We start from the raw sequence: 22553 nt of genomic DNA on the forward strand, positions 1-22553 counted from the left end.
TCGGGGGTCAGTCACGGGGAGGTGTCGTGATCGGGGATCATCGCGGAGGTCCGTGATCGTTATGGGAGGGGCCGGGATCAAGGGCGGGGGAGTCCGCAATCGTTGGTGGGGGGGTCGGAGATCGGGGGGGGGGGGGGGTGGTCCACGATTGTTGGGGGGGATCGGAGATCAGGGAGGGGGGGTGGGAGATCGGGGGGGACCCGTGATCGTTGGGGGGTCGGAGATCACGAGGGGGCTCTGATCGTTGGGGGGTTTGCTGCAGGTAGGCTTGTTGGGCCTGGGGGAAGCACTCCTGCTCTTCCAAGCCCACAAGCTGTGCCAGAAAGGCACCTACCTGTTAGTCTCGGGCCTTCTCGCCTTCTTTCACATGGCGTGAAAGAGAAGTTCCGGGAATCCCGGCTCCTAGCGGTTGAAATCAGAAACTCTGCAAAAATGGAGGCCCGCAGCCTCCTTGAAAGGCTTTAATCACCAACCCGCCTCCTGGGAGCGGGTTGGTCGCCTGCCCCTTTTCCCGCCTCGGTGAGTCCGAAATGGTTGCGACTTTGAATGCACCCCCGCCCCCAACCCACCCATTTTTCCCTTTTAAAATCGTGCCCATTGTATGGAAATATTAAAATTGAAAATCCCAGGACACTCAATGATCCTAGCTGTTTAATCTTTGCAACAGTAATACATTTTTAACAACTGGAAGTTTAAACATGATCTTGAAGCAATAAATTGCACTGCTGCCAGGCCACCTAGACCGTTATTTTTCAATCTAAATGCCAGTCAAGTGAAAACCAGCTTAAATACAGGAAAATAGTGCTTACCATTGATTTTTAATGGGGCGGGGCTATGATAATTACCTTCAAATTGTTTTCAACAAGGGTAAAGGCGGAATTGTGCAAAAGTCCGAGGAAAAGTCACTTCATAATTGCCTTTTTCTTTTGCGCCATTCAAGGATCTGTATGACGTAGATGTACCATTGTCAGACTGAGAATGCACACACGTCCTTTTCATTCTCAAGTTCAAGTGGATTGTTAAATGTAGTTAGATAAAGCAAAAAACTGACTTAGGACACAGAAAAGCAGGTTATTAATTAAGTTATGCCATGCAGGAATCAAAGAATACCACATACACAATCAGGCCTGCTTGATCAGGCTCCACTCTACATGTAGCTGAGCAAGACAATTTGAACCTGCTGAGCAAGACAATTCGAACCACGTACATTTTCTATTTCATATTCTGTAATATTTAAAGCAACTTGCAAGCGTCATATTACATTTAACTGAACCTAGTGTGGGCCAGGCCAATCAGATTTATTTGAGAGAAACTGAGGTACAAACTGATTGATCTGGAGATAGACTAAATTTGTTTGTTAAAAATTCTAATTTTGAGATAAGTAGATTTGTCTTCGTGTTGAGATAGAACTGATTGTTGTAAGTCTGCATTCTGGGACGTAATTGTTGTAAGTCTGCATTCTGGGCTTCCTCTGAAAATCCCTTCTGGATAAACAAGTATTTTACTGGAGGCAAAATCCCCTAGATTGGGCCTCTTTCACAAGTTAGCTGAGGTTAAATAGACAGAACCGGCAAGATTGAACAAATCCTGGGTGTGAGATTTGAGTTGGAAGCCATATGTCTGAGGAGTCAGTTCGCCCCAAAAATATAACTCTGCTTAAAAGCAACAAACTGCACCTGTCACGTGGGCCACAAAGGATGGTATTAATTACTTCCCTCCCCTCCCACCTTGATGCTTATCCTCTTTCTCCTTCATTTTCTCTTTTTTTTCTACTGCTTTCTCCCTTTTTTAATTTGTCTTTCTCTCTCGTAGGCCTGCCTGACTGAGATTTGTACGTGGTTTCTTTTGCTTCTTTTACTGAAGGCAATCCCAGCATTGTACCTTACACTGTGTGTGTAAGATCTCTTAGGGTGTATATCTATAATGAAACATTAATAAAAGAAAAAACTAACTTTTCTGGCTAACATTCTTTACTCCATGCTTCTATACTTCACAGTGCAACTGTATTTGTCTGAATTGGGAGAGTAGTTTTGACGGTTCTTGAAGTAACAGTAACAAGATTCTGATCATTACAGTATGGAGGCAGAGCAACTTAAGCACTCACACTAGTAACAAAAGACTTCCACTAAAACTATAGGAATATATGGTGGCATTGTGCATCCAGTGGTGTATAAGAAGGGAGTAGATCAATTGTGTGTAAATAAATAGATTGCTTAAGTTCACGACTGTCACTTTTAGCTATGTTTTTCCACCTAGCAGCAGTGACTACACGTCAAAGTAATTCATTGTACTCGACACACCAGACAGACTTAATAAGGTGCTGTATAAGTGCAAGTTCTTTTCTTTAATTATATAAATTCCAAATCTAAATTGGCTCTGCTCTGTAAGTTACATTGCCTGAAGGAACACTATATTATGCATTGGTTCTTGGTGCAGAAGTATGGTGAAAATAGGGGAAGCTCGATAAACACATAAGGGAGACAGGAATAGAAGGTGATGCTGATAGGGTTCGATGAAGATGGAAGGGAGGAGGCTCGTGTGGAGCATAAACGCCAGCATGGACCAGTTGGACTGAATGGCCCGTTTATATGCTGTACATTCTATGTAATTATATGAAAAGTCCTATTTTCATCTTGTGCACATTGAACAGTATTAATAAGGTGACTCCTACATTCAGGTATGCCCCATGTTTAATTTAGATATAACTGTGGCTTTTAACATGACATGTATCCAAGGGAGGACATCTTCAGCAGGTAATGGTCCATCTTTCCATTGACTAATTGGCTCCTATTTCAGTGAAAACTGGAAATCACTTGTGCAATTTTTTTCAAAATAGAAAATTTACGGCACAGAAGGAGGCCATTCAGCCCATCGTGTCTGCGTCGGCCAAAAGTGAGCCGTCCAGCGTAATCCCACTTTCCAGCACTTGTTCCATAGCCCTGTAGGTTGCGGCACTTCAGGTGCACCTCCAGGTACTTTTTAAATGAGTTGAGGGTTTCTGCCTCTACCACCCTTTCAGGCAGTGAGTTCCAGATCCCCACCACCCTCTGGGTGAAAGGTTTTTCCTCAGCTCCCTTCTAATCCTTCTACCAATCACTTTAAATCTATGCCCCCTGATTATTGACCTCTCTGCTAAGGGAAATAGGTCCTTCCTATCCACTCTATCCAGGCCCCTCATAATTTTATACACCTCAATTAAATCACCCCTCAGCCTCCTCTTTTCCAAAGAAAACAACCCCAGCCCATCCAATCTGTCATCAGAGCTAAAATTCTCCAGTCCTTGCAACATCCTCGTAAATCTCCTCTGAACCCTCTCTGGTGCAATTACATCCTTCCTGTAATGTGGTGACCAGAACTGTACACAGTACTCAAGCTGTGGCCCAAGTAGTGTTTTATACAGTTCTAACATAACCTCCCTGCTCTTATATTCTATGTCTTGGCTAATAAAGGAAAGTTCCATATGCCTTCTTAACCACCTTATCTACCTGTCCTGCCACCTTCAGGGATCTGTGGACATGCACTCCAAGGTCCCTCACTTCCTCTACACCTCTCAGTATCCTCCCATTGCCTTGTTTGCCCTAACCAAATGCATTACCTCACATTTCTCTGGATTGAATTCCATTTGCCGCTTTTCTACCCACCTGACCAGTCCATTGATATCTTCTTCCAGTCTACAGCTTTCCTCCTCACTATCAACCACACGGCCAATTTTTGTATCATCCGCAAACTTCTTAATCATGCCCCCTACATTCAAGTCCAAATTATTAAAATACATCACAAAAAGCAAGGGACCTAGCACTGAGCCCTGCGGAACCCCACTGGAAACAGCCTTCCAGTCACAAAAACACCTGTCGACCATTACCCTTTGCTTCCTGCCACTGAGCCAATTTTGGATCCAACTTGCCACTTTCCCTTTGATCCCATGGGCTTTTACTTTTTTGACCAGTCTGCCATGTAGGACCTTGTCAAAAGCCTTGCTAAAATCCATGTATTCTACATCAAATGCATTACCCTCATCTACCTCCTTGTTACCTCCTCAAAAAATTCAACCAAATTAGTCAGACACAACTTCCCTTAACAAATCCATACTGACTATCCTTGATTACTCCATGCCTTTCTAAGTGACAGTTTATCCTGTCCCTCAGAATTGATTCAAATAATTTGCCCACCACCGATTTTAGACTGATTGGCCTGTAATTACTCGGCCTATCCCTCGCTCCCTTTTTAAACAATGGTACAACGTTAGCAGTCCGCCAATCCTCCGGCACTATGCCTGTATCCCATGAGGATTGGAAAATGATGCTCAGAGCCTCCGCTATTTCCTCCCTTGCTTCTTTTAACAGCCTGGGATACATTTCATCTGGCCCTGGTAATTTATCTACTTTCAAAGATGCTAATACTTCCTCTCTCACTATGTTTATCCTATCCAATATTTCATACTCCTCCTTAACTACAATGTCTGCATCATCCCTCTCTTAGAATCATTGAATCATAGAAAAGTTACAGCATGGAAGAAGGTAAAATTGAAGTCAATGGGAATCAGGGGGAAAACTCTCCAGTGGCTGGAGTCATACCTAGCACAAAGGAAGATGGTAGTGGTTGTTGCAGGCCAATCATCTCAGCCCCAGGACATTGCTGCAGGAGTTCCTCAGGGCAATGTCCTAGGCCCAACCATCTTCAGCTGCTTTATCAATGCCCTTCTCTTCACCATAAGGTCAGAAACATGGGGATGTTCACTGATAATTGCACAGTGTTCAGTTCCATTCACAACCCCTCAGATAATGAAACAGCTGGTGCCTGCATGCAGCAAGACCTGGACAACATCCAGGATTGGGCTCATAAGTGGCAAGTAACATTCGCGCCAGACAAGTGCCAGGCAATGACCATCTCCAACAAGAGAGAGTCTAACCACCTCCCCTTGACATTCAACAGCATTACCATCGCCGAATCCCCCACCATCAACCCTGGGGGTCACCATTGACCAGAAACTTAACTGGACCAGCCATATAAATACTGTGGCTACTAGAGCAGGTCAGAGGCTGGGTATTCTGTGGCAAGTGATTCACCTCCTGACTCCCCAAATCCTTTCCACCATCTACAGGGCACAAGTCAGGAGTGTGATGGAATGCTCTCCACTTGCCTGGATGAGTGCAGTTCCAACAACACTCAAAAAGCTCGACAGCATCCAGGACAAAGCAGCCCGCTTGATTGGCCCCCCATCCCCCACCCTAAACATTCACTCCCTTCACCACCATGGCTGTAGTGTGCACCATCCACAGGATGCACTGCAGCAACTTGCCAAGGCTTCTTCAACAGCACCTCCCAAACCCGAGACCTCTACCACCTAGACAGACAAGGGCAGCAGGCACATGGGAACAACACCACCTGCACATTCCCCTCCAAGTCACACACCATCCCGACTTGGAAATATATTGCCGTTCCTTCATCGTCATTGGGTCAAAATCCTGGAACTCCCTTCCTAACCGCACTGTGGGAGAACCTTCACCACACGGACTGCAGCGGTTCAAGAAGGCGGCTCACCACCACCTTCTCAAGGGCAATTAGGGATGGGCAATAAATGCTGGCCTCGCCAGCAAAGCCCACATCCCATGAACAAATAAAAAAAAGGCCATTCAGCCCATCGAGTCTGCACTGGATCTATGCAAGAGCAATCCATTTAGTCCCACTCCCCCGCCCTATCCCTGTAGCCCTGCAAATTTTTTCCTTTCAAGTACTTATCCAGTTCCCTTTTGAAGGCCATGATTGAATCTACCTCCACCATCCTCGGGCAATGCATTCCAGATCCTAACCACTCGCTGCGTAAAAAAGTTTTTCCTCATGTCACCTTTGGTTCTTTTGCCAATCACCTTAAATCTATGTCCTCTGGTTCTTGACCCTTCCGCCAATAGGAACAGTTTCCTTCTACCTACTCCGTCTAGACCCTTCATGATTTTATAATACCGTTTTGTGAAGACAGACGCAAAGTATTCATTAAGAACCATATCAACATCTTCTGCCTCCACATGTAGGTTACCTTTTTGGTCTCTAATAGGCCCTACTCTTTCCTTAGTTATCCTCTTGCTCGTAATGTATTTATGAAACATCTTTGGGTTTTCCTTGATTTTACTTGCCAATATTTTTTCATGCTCTCTCTTTGCTTTCCTAATTTCCTTTTCAATTTCATCCCTGCACTTTCTATACTCTCGGCTTTCTGCAGTATTGAGTTCTCGGTGTCTGACATAAGCTTTCCTTCTCTACCATATCTTACCCTGTATGCTCCTTGACATCCAGTGGGCTCTAGAATTGGCAGTCCCACCCTTTTTCTTTGTGGGAACATGTTTACTCTGAACCCCTTGAATTTACCCTTTGAATACCTCCCACTGCTCTGACATTGATTTACCTTCAAGTAGCTGTTTCCAGTGCATTTTTGCTAAATCACTTCTCAGCTTAGTAAAATTGGCCTTTCCCCAATTGAGAATTTAAATCTTCTTCTATCTTTGTCCTTTGCCATAACTACACTAAAACTAATTGAATTATGATCACTACCACCAAAATGCTCTCCCATTGCTACTCCTTCCACCTGCCCAACTTCATTTCCTAAAACTAAATCCTGAACTGCCCCCTCTCTTGTTGGGCTTGCTACGTACTGGCGAAAAAAAGTTCTCCTGAATGCAATTGAAGAATTTTGTGCTCTCTATGCCCTTCACACTGTTTGTATCCCAGTTAATATTAGGGTAGTTGAAATCCTCTACTATTACTGCCCTATTGCTTTTGCACTTCCCAGAAATTTGCCTACATATTTGCTCTTCTATCTCCCTCTGACTGTTTGGGGGTCGATAGTACACTCCCAGTAATGTGACTGCCCCTTTTTTGTTCCTTAGCTCAACCCATATAGCCTCATTTGATGATCCTTTTAACATATCATCCCTCCTCACAACTGTAATTGTTTCTTTAACCAAAATTGCCCCTCTCTATCTCATCTGAAAATCCTGCAACCAGGAACGTTGAGCTGCCATTTCTGCCCCTCTTTAAGCCATGTTTCTGTAATAGCTAAGATATTGTACTGCCACGTGTCAATCTGTGCCCTCAGCTTTTTTTTAAAAATTTTTTTATTCGTTCACGGGATGTGGGCGTCGCTGGCAAGGCCGGCATTTATTGCCCATCCTTAATTGCCCTTGAGAAGGTGGTGGTGAGCCGCCTTCTTGAACCGCTGCAGTCCGTGTGGTGACGGTTCTCACACAGTGCTGTTAGGAAGGGAGTTCCAGGATTTTGACCCAGCGACAATGAAGGAACGGCGATATATTTCCAAGTCGGGATGGTGTGTGACTTGGAGGGGAACGTGCAGGTGGTGTTGTTCCCATGCGCCTGCTGCCCTTGTCCTTCTAGGTGGTAGAGGTCGCGGGTTTGGGAGGTGCTGTCGAAGAAGCCTTGGCGAGTTGCTGCAGTGCATCCTGTGGATGGTGCACACTGCAGCCACAGTGCGCCGGTGGAGAAGGGAGTGAATGTTTAGGGTGGTGGATGGGGTGCCAATCAAGCGGGCTGCTTTATCTTGGATGGTGTCGAGCTTCTTGAGTGTTGTTGGAGCTGCACTCATCCAGGCAAGTGGAGAGTATTCCATCACACTCCTGACTTGTGCCTTGTAGATGGTGGAAAGGCTTTGGGGAGTCAGGAGGTGAGTCACTCGCCGCAGAATACCCAGCCTCTGACCTGCTCTCGTAGCCACAGTATTTATATGGCTGGTCCAGTTAAGTTTCTGGTCAATGGTGACCCCCAGGATGTTGATGGTGGGGGATTCGGCGATGGTAATGCCGTTGAATGTCAAGGGGAGGTGGTTAGACTCTCTCTTGTTGGAGATGGTCATTGCCTGGCACTTATCTGGCGCGAATGTTACTTGCCACTTATCAGCCCAAGCCTGGATGTTGTCCAGGTCTTGCTGCATGCAGGCTCGGACTGCTTCATTATCTGAGGGGTTGCGAATGGAACTGAACACTGTGCAGTCATCAGCGAACATCCCCATTTCTGACCTTATGATGGAGGGAAGGTCATTGATGAAGCAGCTGAAGATGGTTGGGCCTAGGACACTGCCCTGAGGAACTCCTGCAGCAATGCCCTGGGGCTGAGATGATTGGCCTCCAACAACCACTACCATCTTCCTTTGTGCTAGGTATGACTCCAGCCACTGGAGAGTTTTCCCCATGATTCCCATTGACTTCAATTTTACTAGGGCCCCTTGGTGCCACACTCGGTCAAATGCTGCCTTGATGTCAAGGGCAGTCACTCTCACCTCACCTCTGGAATTCAGCTCTTTTGTCCATGTTTGGACCAAGGCTGTAATGAGGTCTGGAGCCAAGTGGTCCTGGCGGAACCCAAACTGAGCATCGGTGAGCAGGTTATTGGTGAGTAAGTGCCGCTTGATAGCACTGTCGACGACACCTTCCATCACTTTGCTGATGATTGAGAGTAGACTGATGGGGCGGTAATTGGCCGGATTGGATTTGTCCTGCTTTTTGTGGACAGGACATACCTGGGCGATTTTCCACATTGTCGGGTGGATGCCAGTGTTGTAGCTGTACTGGAACAGCTTGGCTAGAGGCGCAGCTAGTTCTGGAGCACAAGTCTTCAGCACTACAGCTGGGATGTTGTCGGGGCCCATAGCCTTTGCTGTATCCAGTGCACTCAGCCGTTTCTTGATATCACGTGGAGTGAATCGAATTGGCCGAAGACTGGCTTCCGTGATGGTGGGGATATCGGGAGGAGGCTGAGATGGATTATCCACTCGGCACTTCTGGCTGAAGATGGTTGCAAACGCTTCAGCCTTGTCTTTTGCACTCACGTGCTGGACTCCGCCATCATTGAGAATGGGGATGTTTGCAGAGCCTCCTCCTCCCGTTAGTTGTTTAATTGTCCACCACCATTCACGACTGGATGTGGCAGGACTGCAGAGCTTTGATCTGATCCGTTGGTTGTGGAATCGCTTAGCTCTGTCTATAGCATGTTGCTTCCGCTGTTTCGCATGCATGTAGTCCTGAGTTGTAGCTTCACCAGGTTGGCACCTCATTTTTAGGTACGCCTGGTGCTGCTCCTGGCATGCTCTTCTACACTCCTCATTGAACCAGGGTTGATCCCCTGGCTTGTTGGTAATGGTAGAGTGAGGAATATGCCGGGCCATGAGGTTACAGATTGTGCTGGAATACAATTCTGCTGCTGCTGATGGCCCACAGCGCCTCATGGATGCCCAGTTTTGAGCTGCTAGATCTGTTCTGAATCTATCCCATTTAGCACGGTGGTCGTGCCACACAACACGTTGGATGGTGTCCTCAGTGCGAAGACGGGATTTCATCTCCACGAGGACTGTGCGGTGGTCACTCCTACCAATACTGTCATGGACAGATGCATTTGCGACAGGTAGATTGGTGAGGACGAGGTCAAGTAAGTTTTTCCCTCGTGTTGGTTCACTCACCACCTGCCGCAGGCCCAGTCTGGCAGCTATGTCCTTCAGGACTCGGCCAGCTCGGTCAGTCGTGGTGCTACCGAGCCACTCTTGGTGATGGACATTGAAGTCCCCCACCCAGAGTACATTTTGTGCCCTTGCTACCCTCAGTGCTTCCTCCAAGTGGTGTTCAACATGGAGGAGGACTGATTCATCAGCTGAGGGAGGACGGTAGGTGGTAATCAGCAGGAGGTTTCCTAAGCTCATCTGCCTTATTCACTTTACTCCTTGCAATGAGGTATATACCATTAAGCACTGCCAAACTCCTTTGTTGTTTATTTTATAACCTTTGTTTCCTCTGCCTTCCAAACTCACTTATTAATTTTCTGCCTTCCATCTCCAGTTGTGATTCTGTCCCATCTGGATCCACACTCAGGTTCCCATCCCCCTGCCAAGCTAATTTAAACCCTCCCCAACACCACTGGCAAACCTCCCCGCAAGGATATTGGTCACGGCCCTGTTGAGGTACAACCCATCTGGCTTGTACAGGCCCCACCTCCCCAGAATCGGTCCCAATACCCCAGGAATCTAAAGCCCTCCCTCCTGCAACATTTCTCCAGCCACGTATTCATCTGCTCTATCTTCCTATTTCTATACTCACTAGCGCGCGGCACCAGGAGTAATCCGGAGATTACTACCTTTGAGGTCCTGCTTGTTAATAATGTGGTAGGGTTATTGCAATTGGCCTCAATACACCTGGATTAGGAAGGGGAAAAATTAGTTAAGTTGTTTTTATTAATTTCCCCATGCTAGAAAATGCACATATATGGATGTCAAATTGGGAGAAAATTAGAAAATAAAGTGTTCCCACGTCTGGTGCAAACAGACCATATGTTAATTTTCCCCAAGTATATATTGAGCATACAAAATTCCCACAATCCATGAGGAAAGTATTAGAAATATGCATTGGTGTGCTCTGTGCATGAAGGCTCAGCCCCAGCCTGATATTTGACCATGGGCATAGCAAATAAAATGTGGCCATAGCCTCAGGCATATAGATATTTTCTCACCTGTGAGTGATCGGGTATTTCTCATCCATTGAATAAACTGAACATTTGCTGTTGGCCAATGTGTATCCACTAATATACATATTTCAGTTATATTGTATGTACTCGTGGTTTCAATATAGTCATTCTATATGCAAGGCTATGAATGTTGGTTGGTATCCCTGACATTTGTCAATAATCTTTATATGATATGACTGGTCTTTCTGTATTTTCATTCCAAAATGGAAAAAGGTCAGAAAAGTCTCTCATAAAAATTATTGAATATTTATTGTGCGTATTAAGACTATCTATCAACTTGTTATATTATCATTGGTGCTTTTAATAGGCTGCAGCTGATGTCCAGAAATGTTTCCACTCCATCAAGCAGCCATGTGGTTCGCGCTTTGGGACAGCCATAGCTGCAGTTTCAGATCTCAACCTGGATGATTACAATGATGTTGTGATTGGAGCACCTTTGGAAGACAATCACCAGGGTGCTGTCTACCTCTTCCATGGAACTGGCATAACCATTAACAAAAAATATTCGCAGGTTTGGTGTTGATATAGTTTAAATATTATTAATTATTTATTCTCCAGATTGTATACATAAAACAGTATTTTCAGTAGAACTAGGAACATAGGAACAGGAATAAGCCATTCAGTCCCTCGAGCCTGTTCCACCATTCAATGAGATCATGGCTGATCTGCATCCTAACTCCAGCTACACACCTTGACTCAATATCCCTTAATGCCCTTGGCTAGCAAAAATCTATGGATCTCAGATTTAAAATTATTAATTGAGCTAGCCTTTGGGGAGAGTGTTCCACACTTCTACCACCATTTGTGTGAAGAAGTGTTTCCTAACTTCTCTCCTGAATGGCCTGGCTCTGATTTTAAGGTTATGTCCCCTTGTCCTAGGCTCCTCCACCAGCGGAAAATGTTTCTCCCCATCTACCCTATCAATCCCTTTTAAAATCCTAAAAACCTCAATCAATTCACCCCTTAACCCATAAGTCTAGTTTATGTAATCTCTCCTCGTCATCTAACCCTTGGAACCCTGGTAACATTCTGGTGAATCTGCGCTGCACTCCTTGCAAGGCACCTAGAACTGTACACAGTGCACCAGATGTGGTCTAACCAGGACTTTGTATAGCTGTAGCAAAACCTCCTCCCCTTTATATTCTGGCCCTCTAGAATCATAGAAAGTTACGGGACAGAAGGAGGCCATTCAGCCCATCATGTCCGTGCCGGTCGAAAAAGAGCTATCCAGCTTAATCCCACTTTCCAGCACTTGGCCCGTAGCCCTGTAGGTTACGTCACTTCAAGTGCACATCCAAGTACTTTTTAAATGAGTTGAGGGTTTCTGCCCCTACCACCCGTTCAGCCAGTGAGTTCCAGACCCCCACCACCCTCTGGGTGAAAACATTTCTCCTCCACTCCCCTCTAATCCTTCTACCAATTACTTTAAATCTATGCCCCCTGGTCACTGACCCCTCTGCTAAGGGAAATAGGTCCACTCTATCCACTCTATCTAGTCCCGTCATAATTTTATACACCTCAATTAAATCTCCCCTCAGTCTCCTTTGTTCCAAAAAAAAACCCCAGCCTATCCAATCTTTTCTCATAGCTAAAATTTTCCAGCCCTGGCAACATCCTTGTAAATCTCCTCTGTATTCTCTCTAGTGCAATTACATCTTTCCTGTAATGTGGTGACCAGAACTGTACGCAGTACTCAAGCTGTGGCCCAACCAATGATTTATATCGTTATAGCTTAACCTCCCTGCTCTTATATTCTATGCCTCAGCTAATAAACGAAAATATCCCGTATGCCTTTTTAACCACCTTATCTACCTGTCCTGCTACCTTCAGGGATCTGTGGACATGTACTTCAAGGTCCCTTTGTTCCTCTACACCTCTCAGTATCCTCCCACTTATTGTGTACTCCTTGCCTTGTTTGCCAAATGCATTACCTCACACTTCTCTCGATTGGACCTGACCCATCCATTGATATCTTCAGTCTACAGCTTTCCTCCTCACTATCAACCACCCGGCCAACTTTTGTATCATCTGCCAACTTCTTAATCAAGCCCCCCACATTCAAGTCCAAATCATTATATACCACAAAAAGCAAGGGACCTAGTACTGAGCCTTGCGGGACCCCACTGGAAACAGCCTTCCAGTTGCAAAAACAACCATTACCCTTTGTTTCCTGCCACTGAGCCAATTTTGGATCCAACTTGCCACTTTCCCTTGGATCCCATGGGCTTGTACTTTTTTGACCAGTCTGTCATGTGGGATCTTGTCAAAAGCCTTGCTAAAATCCACGTACACTACACCAAATGCGTTACCCTCATCGACCCTCCTTGTTACCTCCTCAAAAAATTCAATCAAGTCAGATATAACCTTCCCTTAACAAATCCATGCTGACTGTCTTTGATTAACCCATGCCTTTCTCAATGACGATTTATGCTGTCCCTCAGAATCGATAATTTGCGCACTACCGACTGGCCTATAATTACTCGGTCTATCTCTGTCTCCCTTTTTAAACAACAGTACAATGTTAGCAGTCCTCCAATCCTCCGGCACCACGCCAAGTTATAAAGGTTAACATTCCATTCGTCTTTTTGATTATTTTTTTGTACCTGACCACTACATTTTAGTGATCTGTGTACATGGACCCCTAAATCTCTTTGGACCTTCACCATTTAAAAAGTATTCGGATCTATTCCTTTAGCTGTGTTGAAATCCATCTGCCATTGTTTTGCCCATTCACTTCATCGATCAATGTCTCTTTGTAATTTAAGCTCCCATTTACACTACTTACTATGCTACCATTCTTTGAGTCATCGGCAAACTTGGATATATGGCTCTCTATTGTGTTATCTAAGCCATTAATAAATATAGTGAATAGTTGAGGCCCTAGCACAGATCCTGTGGGAAACCACTAGTCACTTCCTTCCAATTCGAGTACATACTATTATCCCTACTCTCGGTCATCTACTTCCTAACCAATCTCCTAACCAGGTCAATAATTTGCCTTCAATTCCATGAGCTTTAATTTTAGTTAACAGCCTCTTATGAGAAACCTTATTGAATCGCCTTCTAGAAGTCCAGATAAACTGCATCCATAGACATTCCCCTGTCCACTACTTTATTCAATTAGGTTAGTTAGACGTGGCCTACCCTTTACAAATCCATGTTGGCTGTCTCTAATCAAATTTCTCCAAGTGCTCAGTCACTCTTTCCTTAATTATAGATTCCAAAAACTTCCCCACAACAGATGTTAGACTAAGAGGTCTATAATTTCCTGCTTTCTCTCTCTCTCCTTTCTTAAATAATGGAATTACATTTGCAATTTTCCAATCCAAAGGGACAATTCCTGAATCGAGAGTGCTTTGGAAGATTATGGCTAAAGCATCTGCAATTTGCACACCTACTTTCTTTAAAACCCTGAGTTGGAAACCATCAGGTCCTGGGGATTTGTTAGCCTTTAGTGCCATTATTTTTTCTAATACCGTTTTCTTGCTTACATTAACTTTAGTGAGTTCCAGTCCTCGATTCATTGTTACTTTCCCTGGAATGTCAGGTATATTATCCGCTTCCTCTACTGACACAAAGTAATTATTCAACCAGTCTGCCATTTCCTTATTTTCATTTGCAATATTACCTGCGTCTGTTTTTAAAGGACCCCTATTACCCTTGACTACCCTTTTTCTTCTAATATAATTGTAAAAACTTTGTGTTAATCTTGACATCCCTTGATATCCCCTTCTTTTCGTATTCCCTTTTTGCAACTCTTACTATATTTTTTGTCTTCCTTTGCTGTCTTTATATCTTTATAAGTTACGAGGAGAGAGTACACAAATTGGGGTTGTATTCTCTAGAGTTTTGAAGGTTAAGGGGTGATCTGATTGAAGTTTATAAGATATTAAGGGGAACAGTCAGGATGGATAGAGGGAAACTATTGCCGCTGGTTGGGGATTCTAGGAGTGGGGGCACAGTCTAAAAATTAGAGCCAGACCTTTCAGGAGTGAGATTAGAAAACATTTCTACACACAAAGGATTGTAGAAGTTTGGAACTCTCTTCCGTAAACGGCAATTGATACTAGCTCAATTGCTAAATTTAAATCTGAGACAGATAGCTTTTTGGCAACCAAAGTTATTAAGGGATATGGGCCAAAGGCAGGTATATGGAGTTAGATCACAGATCAGCCATGATCTTATCAAATGGCGGAGCAGGCTTGAGGGGCTGAATGGCCTACTCCTATTCCTATGTTCTCCCAGTCCCCTGGATCTACACAATTCTTTGCACTTTTGTGTGCTCTTTCTTTTAGTTTCATGTTATCTCTCGCCCCTTTTGTTGACATTCAGAAATTAGACAAAAGAGATAGTGAACGTTTATAAAATGGGTCAATTTTAATAAAATTTTAAACAGTTTTAAACTGTTTCCTCTACTTCTGCTGTTTGGTGGAAGGCATGTCCTCAGTTTCTAACTAGGTAGCAAATAATTTTAAAAACATGCATTTCGCTTAATGGGATGGAAATTTGTGCACAGACAATGTGCATCCCAATGAAGAGGCCCAAGGCCGGCCTAAAATTGGGCCTCGGGGCTCATTAACATGTCATGCGCGAGCTGCCGGTGTCTGTGTGCCTCCATAGGCAGCCCGGGCATTTTGAATAGCACAAATCTTTTGCTGCTGCCAGCAAGGCAAGCGACCCGATAATAAGTCCCAGGAGGGGAGGTTGGAGCAAGCTAAAGGATGGGGGGCAATCACAATGTTGGGCAGAGCATTCCAGCTCCTCCTGGCTCCATGGGAAGGTTTATGTGAAAATCGGCATTCCAAAAATGTACTTAAATTGGTAACCGTAGTGGCGGGTGAAAAACTCCGAGCGGGGTAATCCCAACGCCTGCCCCGGTCATTGCTGCCCAATTTCACAGAGCTGACCTAATAGGTGTTAGGCCCCTCATTTACATATGTAAGGGATTTCACGGCTGTTATGAGAAATGGATCATCCCAATTTTGGGTCGGAAGTTTTTTAGACGTCCTTGGGGCACAGGACATTGGTCCCCAAAATTGGGCCTCGTTGTGTAGAACAGGCGCAATAAGGTCCAATTTCTACCCCAATAATTGCTTGTACCACACTCTCCAAGTATTTTCATACACTTACTGAAATAAAAGCCCAACCTGTGTAACAAAATTACATGTGGAAAATAGTTTTGTTTTTTGGAGGGCGAGTGATGATTAAATATAATTCTAGTTGACTCAGACCTAATTCCAGAAGTCCCAGAAGTAGTGGTTTTGGTCACTTGGGGAGAAATAAAATAAAAATTGAAACAGTCTGCAACATAGAACTGAGTGATTTGGATAGTGGCAACCTCTTTTCTTGCTGAATAAACAGGAACTGCAGAAACAGTTAGCACATTAAATCAACCTCCTTCTGAAAATCAAACATTAATTTAATGTGATAGGATGTGATTAAGATATTTGATCCAAGAGAATGCAAATGTTTCCATTTGTAAGTATATTGCATGATTTGTTTGGAGCAGAGAAAATTGTTATTTTTCATTCCCCTTTTGGATTGAATGTAATATGTGATTACCAGAGGTGAATAGTAGTATTCAGATCCCAACATTATTCTATTTTAAAAGAGAAAGTTATTTATTAAAGTTCTAACAAATAGTGTTTCCCTTTAAAATAGATTAGTGAAAGCTATTAAATTTATTTAAACTTTACTAAAGCAATTAGATTTAACTATTAATACTCTTTCCTCGTTTCTCTCATCCCCCTGTCTCATTTTCTCCCAGTTTTTCCTCCTGTGCTAAAGGTACTGATTTGTGTGGTGTACAGTTTCATGGGCACCCGTCACCCTCTGGGTACCTTGCCCTAGTAACAACTTTTCATTTGCGAGCTTAGAAGGTTATTCTTCTATGTAGAGCATCACATCCGAACCCGATCCTGTCCTCCGCCACCATTCGGGCATATTGGATGGTGAACTGGAGTGTGAGCTTTGGCTGATACTGAGGCCAATTGTAGCACTTCTAACGCCAAAATCAACCCACTCAGCATAAACCAAAGCTCCTATTCTGTATGCTTCAATTCCAAACCAAACAGAGCATTTATACATCAAGCCCTGTGGAAGCTTTTTTGATGTTTGTCTACCAAAGTCAAAGCTGGAGTTACATTCAGGACCCATGACTATAAATCTTACAGTATGCTTTCTCTTAAAAATATGATGGTGAAAGCTTTTAGATTTATACTAATTTATTAAACTTTACAAAAGAAGAGTTGCTGTCTTAGTACATTTAAAAGAACATTCTCATCTTACTGATCATCTTACTTATTGGTCAGGTCTGGCAAACTCAAATTAGTTTTACTTTAGTTTAAATAAAAAGCACCATTGAAAACTTTGCTATTTAGCACGACTGTTTCGACATAGTCACTCTGCATACAGGCTAAAACTCTGAATGGATATTGATAGCCGCCCTTGACAGACATCATAAATGGCTATCAATATCCTTAGAGTTTTAGTCTATATGCAGAATAACTATGCTGTGAAATAGAAATCACGAGAGATGTAACACAGGCTGCCGACTCACTATCACCCGTTTTACATTATCGCACAAGGTCAAGATCTACCTCAACCATTCCAATGCTCTCTTGGCCGACCTCCCATCCTCCACCCTCTGTAAACTTTAGCTCATCTGCTGCCCATATCCTATCCTGCACCAAGTCCCACTCACCCCATACCTTTGGGTTTCCTGCACAGACTGCCTGATTCAAATTCAGATATTAGAATCATAGAATCATAGAAGTTTACAACATGGAAGTCACATGGATGAGCAAAAGAATACAATAAAGTTGTGAAAGGAAACAAGTAAAAATTGAAGCAAGAAATGGGGAATAATTACTATAAATATAAAAAATAAATCCCTTTTAGTTGGCTAGACATGACAAAAAATCATAATCTAAATTTGCCATGCATGTCAACAGTTTGAGCTCTTGATTCCACCTGGATTTGTTTATAATGTTTTTTGAACACATTCATTTAATAATGTTTTCTAATCATGCCCCTAAGATACTTCAGCAAAGGCTTCTGATCCAAGGACTTTTCTAATTCTGTAGCGGAAAAATATAAATTCCGCACAATTCAAATTTTTTAAATTTGAAAAATAACATCTGTAGGGCCAATTTTAACTCAGTCCGCTAGGTGGGAACTGGGCGGTTGCAGCCTTAAAATCGGAGTGCTGCACCTACCACCCAATTCATGCTCTGATCCGACCCACCAGCATTTTGTCCAGGAACTTTACAAGGGCAGTTCAGGCAGGAGCCTCATTAAATTATGCAAGTGGAGTCCTATGATGTATATATGACCCCGATGCAATTTTGAGGTACAAATGGGCAGAGGAGGAAAAGAAGGGATAACACACGATAGGCACAATCATCGGGGATATTATCCATAACTTTGTTCAGGGTGGTCTGGTTACTGTGAACAATATGAAAGCCAAACTCAAGGGATTTGAGCAGGGACTTTTGAGAGAGAGCAACATGGAGCTGGAAGGTGAAGACATACTTGGAGACCTTAGAAAAGATGGGGAGGTTAGAGATAGGGTGTTAGTTAGAGAAGATGGATGGGTTGAAGGTGAGCTTTTTAAGGAGGAGGTTAACAATGACTGCTTTCTTGCCACTAAAACCCTTATCCATACTTTGGTCACCTCTGCACCCAATTTGTCCAATGACCATCCTTCATTTTGTATAAACTTCAACTTGTTCACAATCCAACTGCCATTGTCTTGCATTACATCCTGCTCGCCCATCACTCCCTTCCTTAATGAACTAGCTCCCTATATCCTACTGCATTGCATTTAAAATTCCTGTCCTTGTCTTAAAACCCCCATGTTCTTACTCCACCCTGTCCCTACACCTTCCTCCTCATGTCCTGTGTTGCACTTACTGTTCCTCCGACTCTGGCTTTTAATGTACTCCCCCTTCCTTTGCCCATCATTTTTGGCAGAGCCTTCAGCTACCTTAGCCCTACTCCCTGGTGCTCCTTATCTGAAACCTTCTGTCTCTTTGCTTTCCTCTCCTCATCTTTAAAAGCCTTCTCAAAACAAATCTCATCAACCAAACTTTCAGTCACTTTTCCCAGCTCTCTCACCATGGCTTGATGTCCATCTGTTTATCCCTTTTTATGTTTTTTTTACATTTGACTTCTGAAAAGTGCCTTGAGATGTTAAAGGTTCTATATGAATGCAAGTTGTTGTTGTAGTCAGTAGTATCCACCCATGTAATCTGTTTTCCCAGGCAGTAGAGGGAGTTATTCTTTGTTAGTAGTTGGTGGGGGCTATCTATCCATGGGGCATAATTTTAACTCAGAATAATGGGTGGGTTGGGGGCGGGGAGGCAGTAAAACATTTTTAAATCTAAAACCCGCCTCCAACCTGCCCATTTTCGGTTTTAACGGAGGCAGGACATGGAGCAGGCGACCAACCTGCTCTTAGGAGGTGGCTTGGTCACTTAAAGCTTTCAAGGAGGCTCTGGGCCTCTGTTATAGCAGATTTTTTGTTTTTAACGCCTGCGGGCCCAGGATTTCCAGGCCTTCTACTTCAAACCACGTGAGAGGAGGAGAGATGGCCCAAAACAGCAGGTAAATGCCTTTATGGCACTGCTTGTGCTTCAGGAGGAGCAAGAGTGCTTCCTCCAGGCCCAACAAGCCTACCTACAGTGACTCCCCCCCCCCCCCCCCGATCTCCGACCCCCCGATGACCGAGCACCCCCACCGATGACCGAGCCACCCCCCACCGATGACCGAGCCACCCCCCACCGATGACCGAGCCACCCCCCCCCCCCCCCGATGACTGAGCACCCCCCCCCAACTCCCCATCTAAGACTTACCTGCTTGCAACCTCTTCCTTTTCTCCCGCCCGACTCTCTGATAAAATCATGGTTCTGGAATCCATTTTCCTGGTAGTTAATGTGTTATCTGCATGAAGTATTTTACCCGAATAATCTATGAAAGTTCTCCCTAAACGTTGTGATAAGAACATAAGAAATAGGAGCAGGAGTAGGCTAATCAGCCCCTCGAGCCTGCTCCGCCATTCAAAAAGATCATGGCTGATCTGATCCTAACCTCAAATCTAAAGAACACAAGAAGTAGGAGCAGGACCCGGCCACTCAGCCCCTGGGCCCGCTCCGCCACCCATAGGGCCTTGACCGATCCGAACTCAGCTTCATGTCCAATTTCCTGCCCGCTCCCCGTAACCCCTAATTCCCTTTACATCTAGGAAACTGTCTATTTCTGTTTTAAATTTATTTAATGATGTAGCTTCCACAGCTTCCTGGGGCAGCAAATTCCACAGACCTACTACCCTCTGAGTGAAGAAGTTTCTCTTCATCTCAGTTTTGAAAGAGCAGCCCCTTATTCTAAGATTATGCCCCCTCGTTCTAGTTTCACCCATCCTTGGGAACATCCTTACCGCATCCACCCGATCAAGCCCCTTCACAATCTTATATGTTTCAATAAGATCGCCTCTCATTCTTCTGAACTCCAATGAGTAGAGTCCCAATCTACTCAACCTCTCCTCATATGTCCACCCCCTCATCCCTGGGATTAACCGAGTGAACCTTCTTTGTACTGCCTCGAGAGCAAGTATGTCTTTTCTTAAGTATGGACACCAAAACTGTATGCACTATTCCAGGTGCGGTCTCACCAATACCTTATATAACTGCAGCAATACCTCCCTGTTTTTATATTCTATCCCCCTAACAATAAAAGCCAACATTCCGTTTGCCTTCTTGATCACCTGCTGCACCTGCATACTAACTTTTTGATTTTCTTGCACTAGGACCCCCAGATCCCTTTGTACTGCAGTACTTTTCAGTTTCTCGCCATTAAGATAATAACTTGCTCTCTGATTTTTCCTGCCAAAGTGCATAACCTCACATTTTCCAATATTGTATTGCATCTGCCAAATCTCCGCCCACTCTCCCAGCCTGTCTATATCCCCTTGTAGGTTTTTTATGTCCTCCTCACTCTCTACTTTCCCTCCCATCTTTGTATCATCTGCAAACTTTGATATGTTACACTCGGTCCCCTCCTCCAAATCGTTAATATAGATTGTAAAGAGTTGGGGACCCAGCACCGACCCCTGCGGAACACCACTGGCTACTGGTTGCCAGTCCGAGAATGTACCATTTATCCCAACTTTCTGCTTCCTGTTAGATAACCAATCCTCCACCCATGCCAGAATATTACCCCCAATCCAGTGAGTCTTTATCTTGAGCAATAATCTTTTATGTGGCACCTTGTCGAATGCCTTCTGGAAGTCTAAATACACTACGTCCACTGGTTCCCCTTTATCCACCCTGTACGTTATGTCCTCAAAGAACTCAAGCAAATTTGTCAGACATGACTTCCCCTTCATAAAGCCATGCTGACTTTGTCCTATTAAATTATGTTTATCTAAATGTTCCGTTACTGTCTCCTTAATAATAGACTCCAAAATTTTACCCACCACAGATGTTAGGCTAACTGGTCTATAATTTCCAGCCTTCTGCCTACTACCCTTTTTAAATAAGGGTGTTACATTAGCAGTTTTCCAATCTGCCGGGACCTTTGCTGAGTCCAGAGAATTTTGGAAAATTATTACCAAAGCATCCACAATCCCTACTGCCACTTCCCTCAAGACCCTAGGATGTAAGCCATCAGGTCCAGGGGATTTATCCGCCTTGACTCCCATTAATTTACTGAGTACCAATTCCTTAGTGATTTTAATCGTATTTAGCTCCTCCCCCCGTAGAGCCCCCTGTTTGTTCAGTGTTGGGATATTCTTAGTGTCCTCTACCGTAAAGACTGAAACAAAATATTTGTTCAGCATTTTTGCCATCTCCATGTTTCCCACCATTAATTTCCTGGTTTCATCCTCTAAGGGACCTACGTTTGCCTTAGCCACCCTTTTTCTTTTTATATAACTGTAGAAACTCTTGCTAAAAACCAGAATGACGTTGATGCGACTGCTTATCCTTGTCTCCTGGACCAAAATGAACACCACATCAATAAGTAATTTTCTTTGTTTTCAAAGATGAAATTGATACAATACTAAAAGAAAGGAAGTCTAATATTAATTTTTACTTCACTGTCGAGATGAAACTGTAAAACTATTTGCACAAGATGAAAGTCAACATCATTCTGTTGCCATATTTTCTGTTGTTTGAATTCAAGGAAACGCTTCACATGTGGTACAGGAACTTGAGAGTATCATCAGAAGCTGTCGATCACAAACACTCACAAACATGCATCTCTGTTTTAAATGTTACAGCTAAACCAGAAATTGTACAGAATATTAAGCAAGACCTTTCAGAAAAAAAATTTGAACATTGTGCTTTTAAATTTAGCTAATCAAATATCTTTCTCTATAGCGCATCTCTGCAGCTGCACCAGATGTTCATTTCAATTATTTTGGTCAATCGATCGATGGGCAGATGGATTTGAATGACGATGGTCTGGTGGATATCACTGTTGGAGCATTAGGTGGTGCTGCCCTCTTCTGGTTCGTATCAGTTTTGCATTACAATTATTCCTTATTTTTATTTTATTCTATTAACTCCTTATTCTCAGAACTTTCCTTCTGTGTGAAAACTTTGTGATATGCAAATTCACTGAAATCCAATTATTACAAAGTCTATTGCTACAAATTTCTGCCATGGAATCTGCCCTCATCCTTCTCCCCAAAATATAAACGGTGTCGTTTGAACAGCGCAATGAACCTTGGTCAGTATTGCTAAATGACTTCCTGTAGTGATTTTGCAATAAAGTGAGCCATAAACTGAAGGTTATATTTGTCATCCAGAAATCATTTGTTCAAAGCCTCAATTCTAAAATGTTCACATCGTTTTTTTATAGACAGCAGTTCTAACATGTTGGGGCCGATTTTCGGATGACGGAGTGGGGGCGGGAGGGGGCACCAAAAATCGCTAAAATCCAGTGCGGGTTCAGAGCCCGGCTCCAACCCGCTGACTTCCGGGTTCCCCAGTGACGCGTTCGGGTGCGCGCCTCCTGAATGCGGGAGTCCCACCAGC

The 22553-nt window shown here is 43.8% G+C and overlaps 1 protein-coding gene across 1 annotated transcript in view; it reads left to right on the forward strand.

Moving 5' to 3' along the window:
* The window catches only part of itga1 (integrin, alpha 1), a 193649-nt gene that overhangs the window by 117190 nt on the left and 53906 nt on the right, over nt 1-22553 (forward strand). The window contains exons 15-16 of the mRNA XM_067985617.1: nt 10823-11026; nt 21894-22024. Coding sequence (XP_067841718.1) covers nt 10823-11026; nt 21894-22024 — 335 coding nt within the window. The remainder of the gene's footprint in view (nt 1-10822; nt 11027-21893; nt 22025-22553) is intronic.

Source organism: Heptranchias perlo, chromosome 1 (assembly GCF_035084215.1).
Source record: "Heptranchias perlo isolate sHepPer1 chromosome 1, sHepPer1.hap1, whole genome shotgun sequence".
In the NCBI taxonomy this organism is placed as follows: Eukaryota; Metazoa; Chordata; class Chondrichthyes; order Hexanchiformes; family Hexanchidae; genus Heptranchias; species Heptranchias perlo.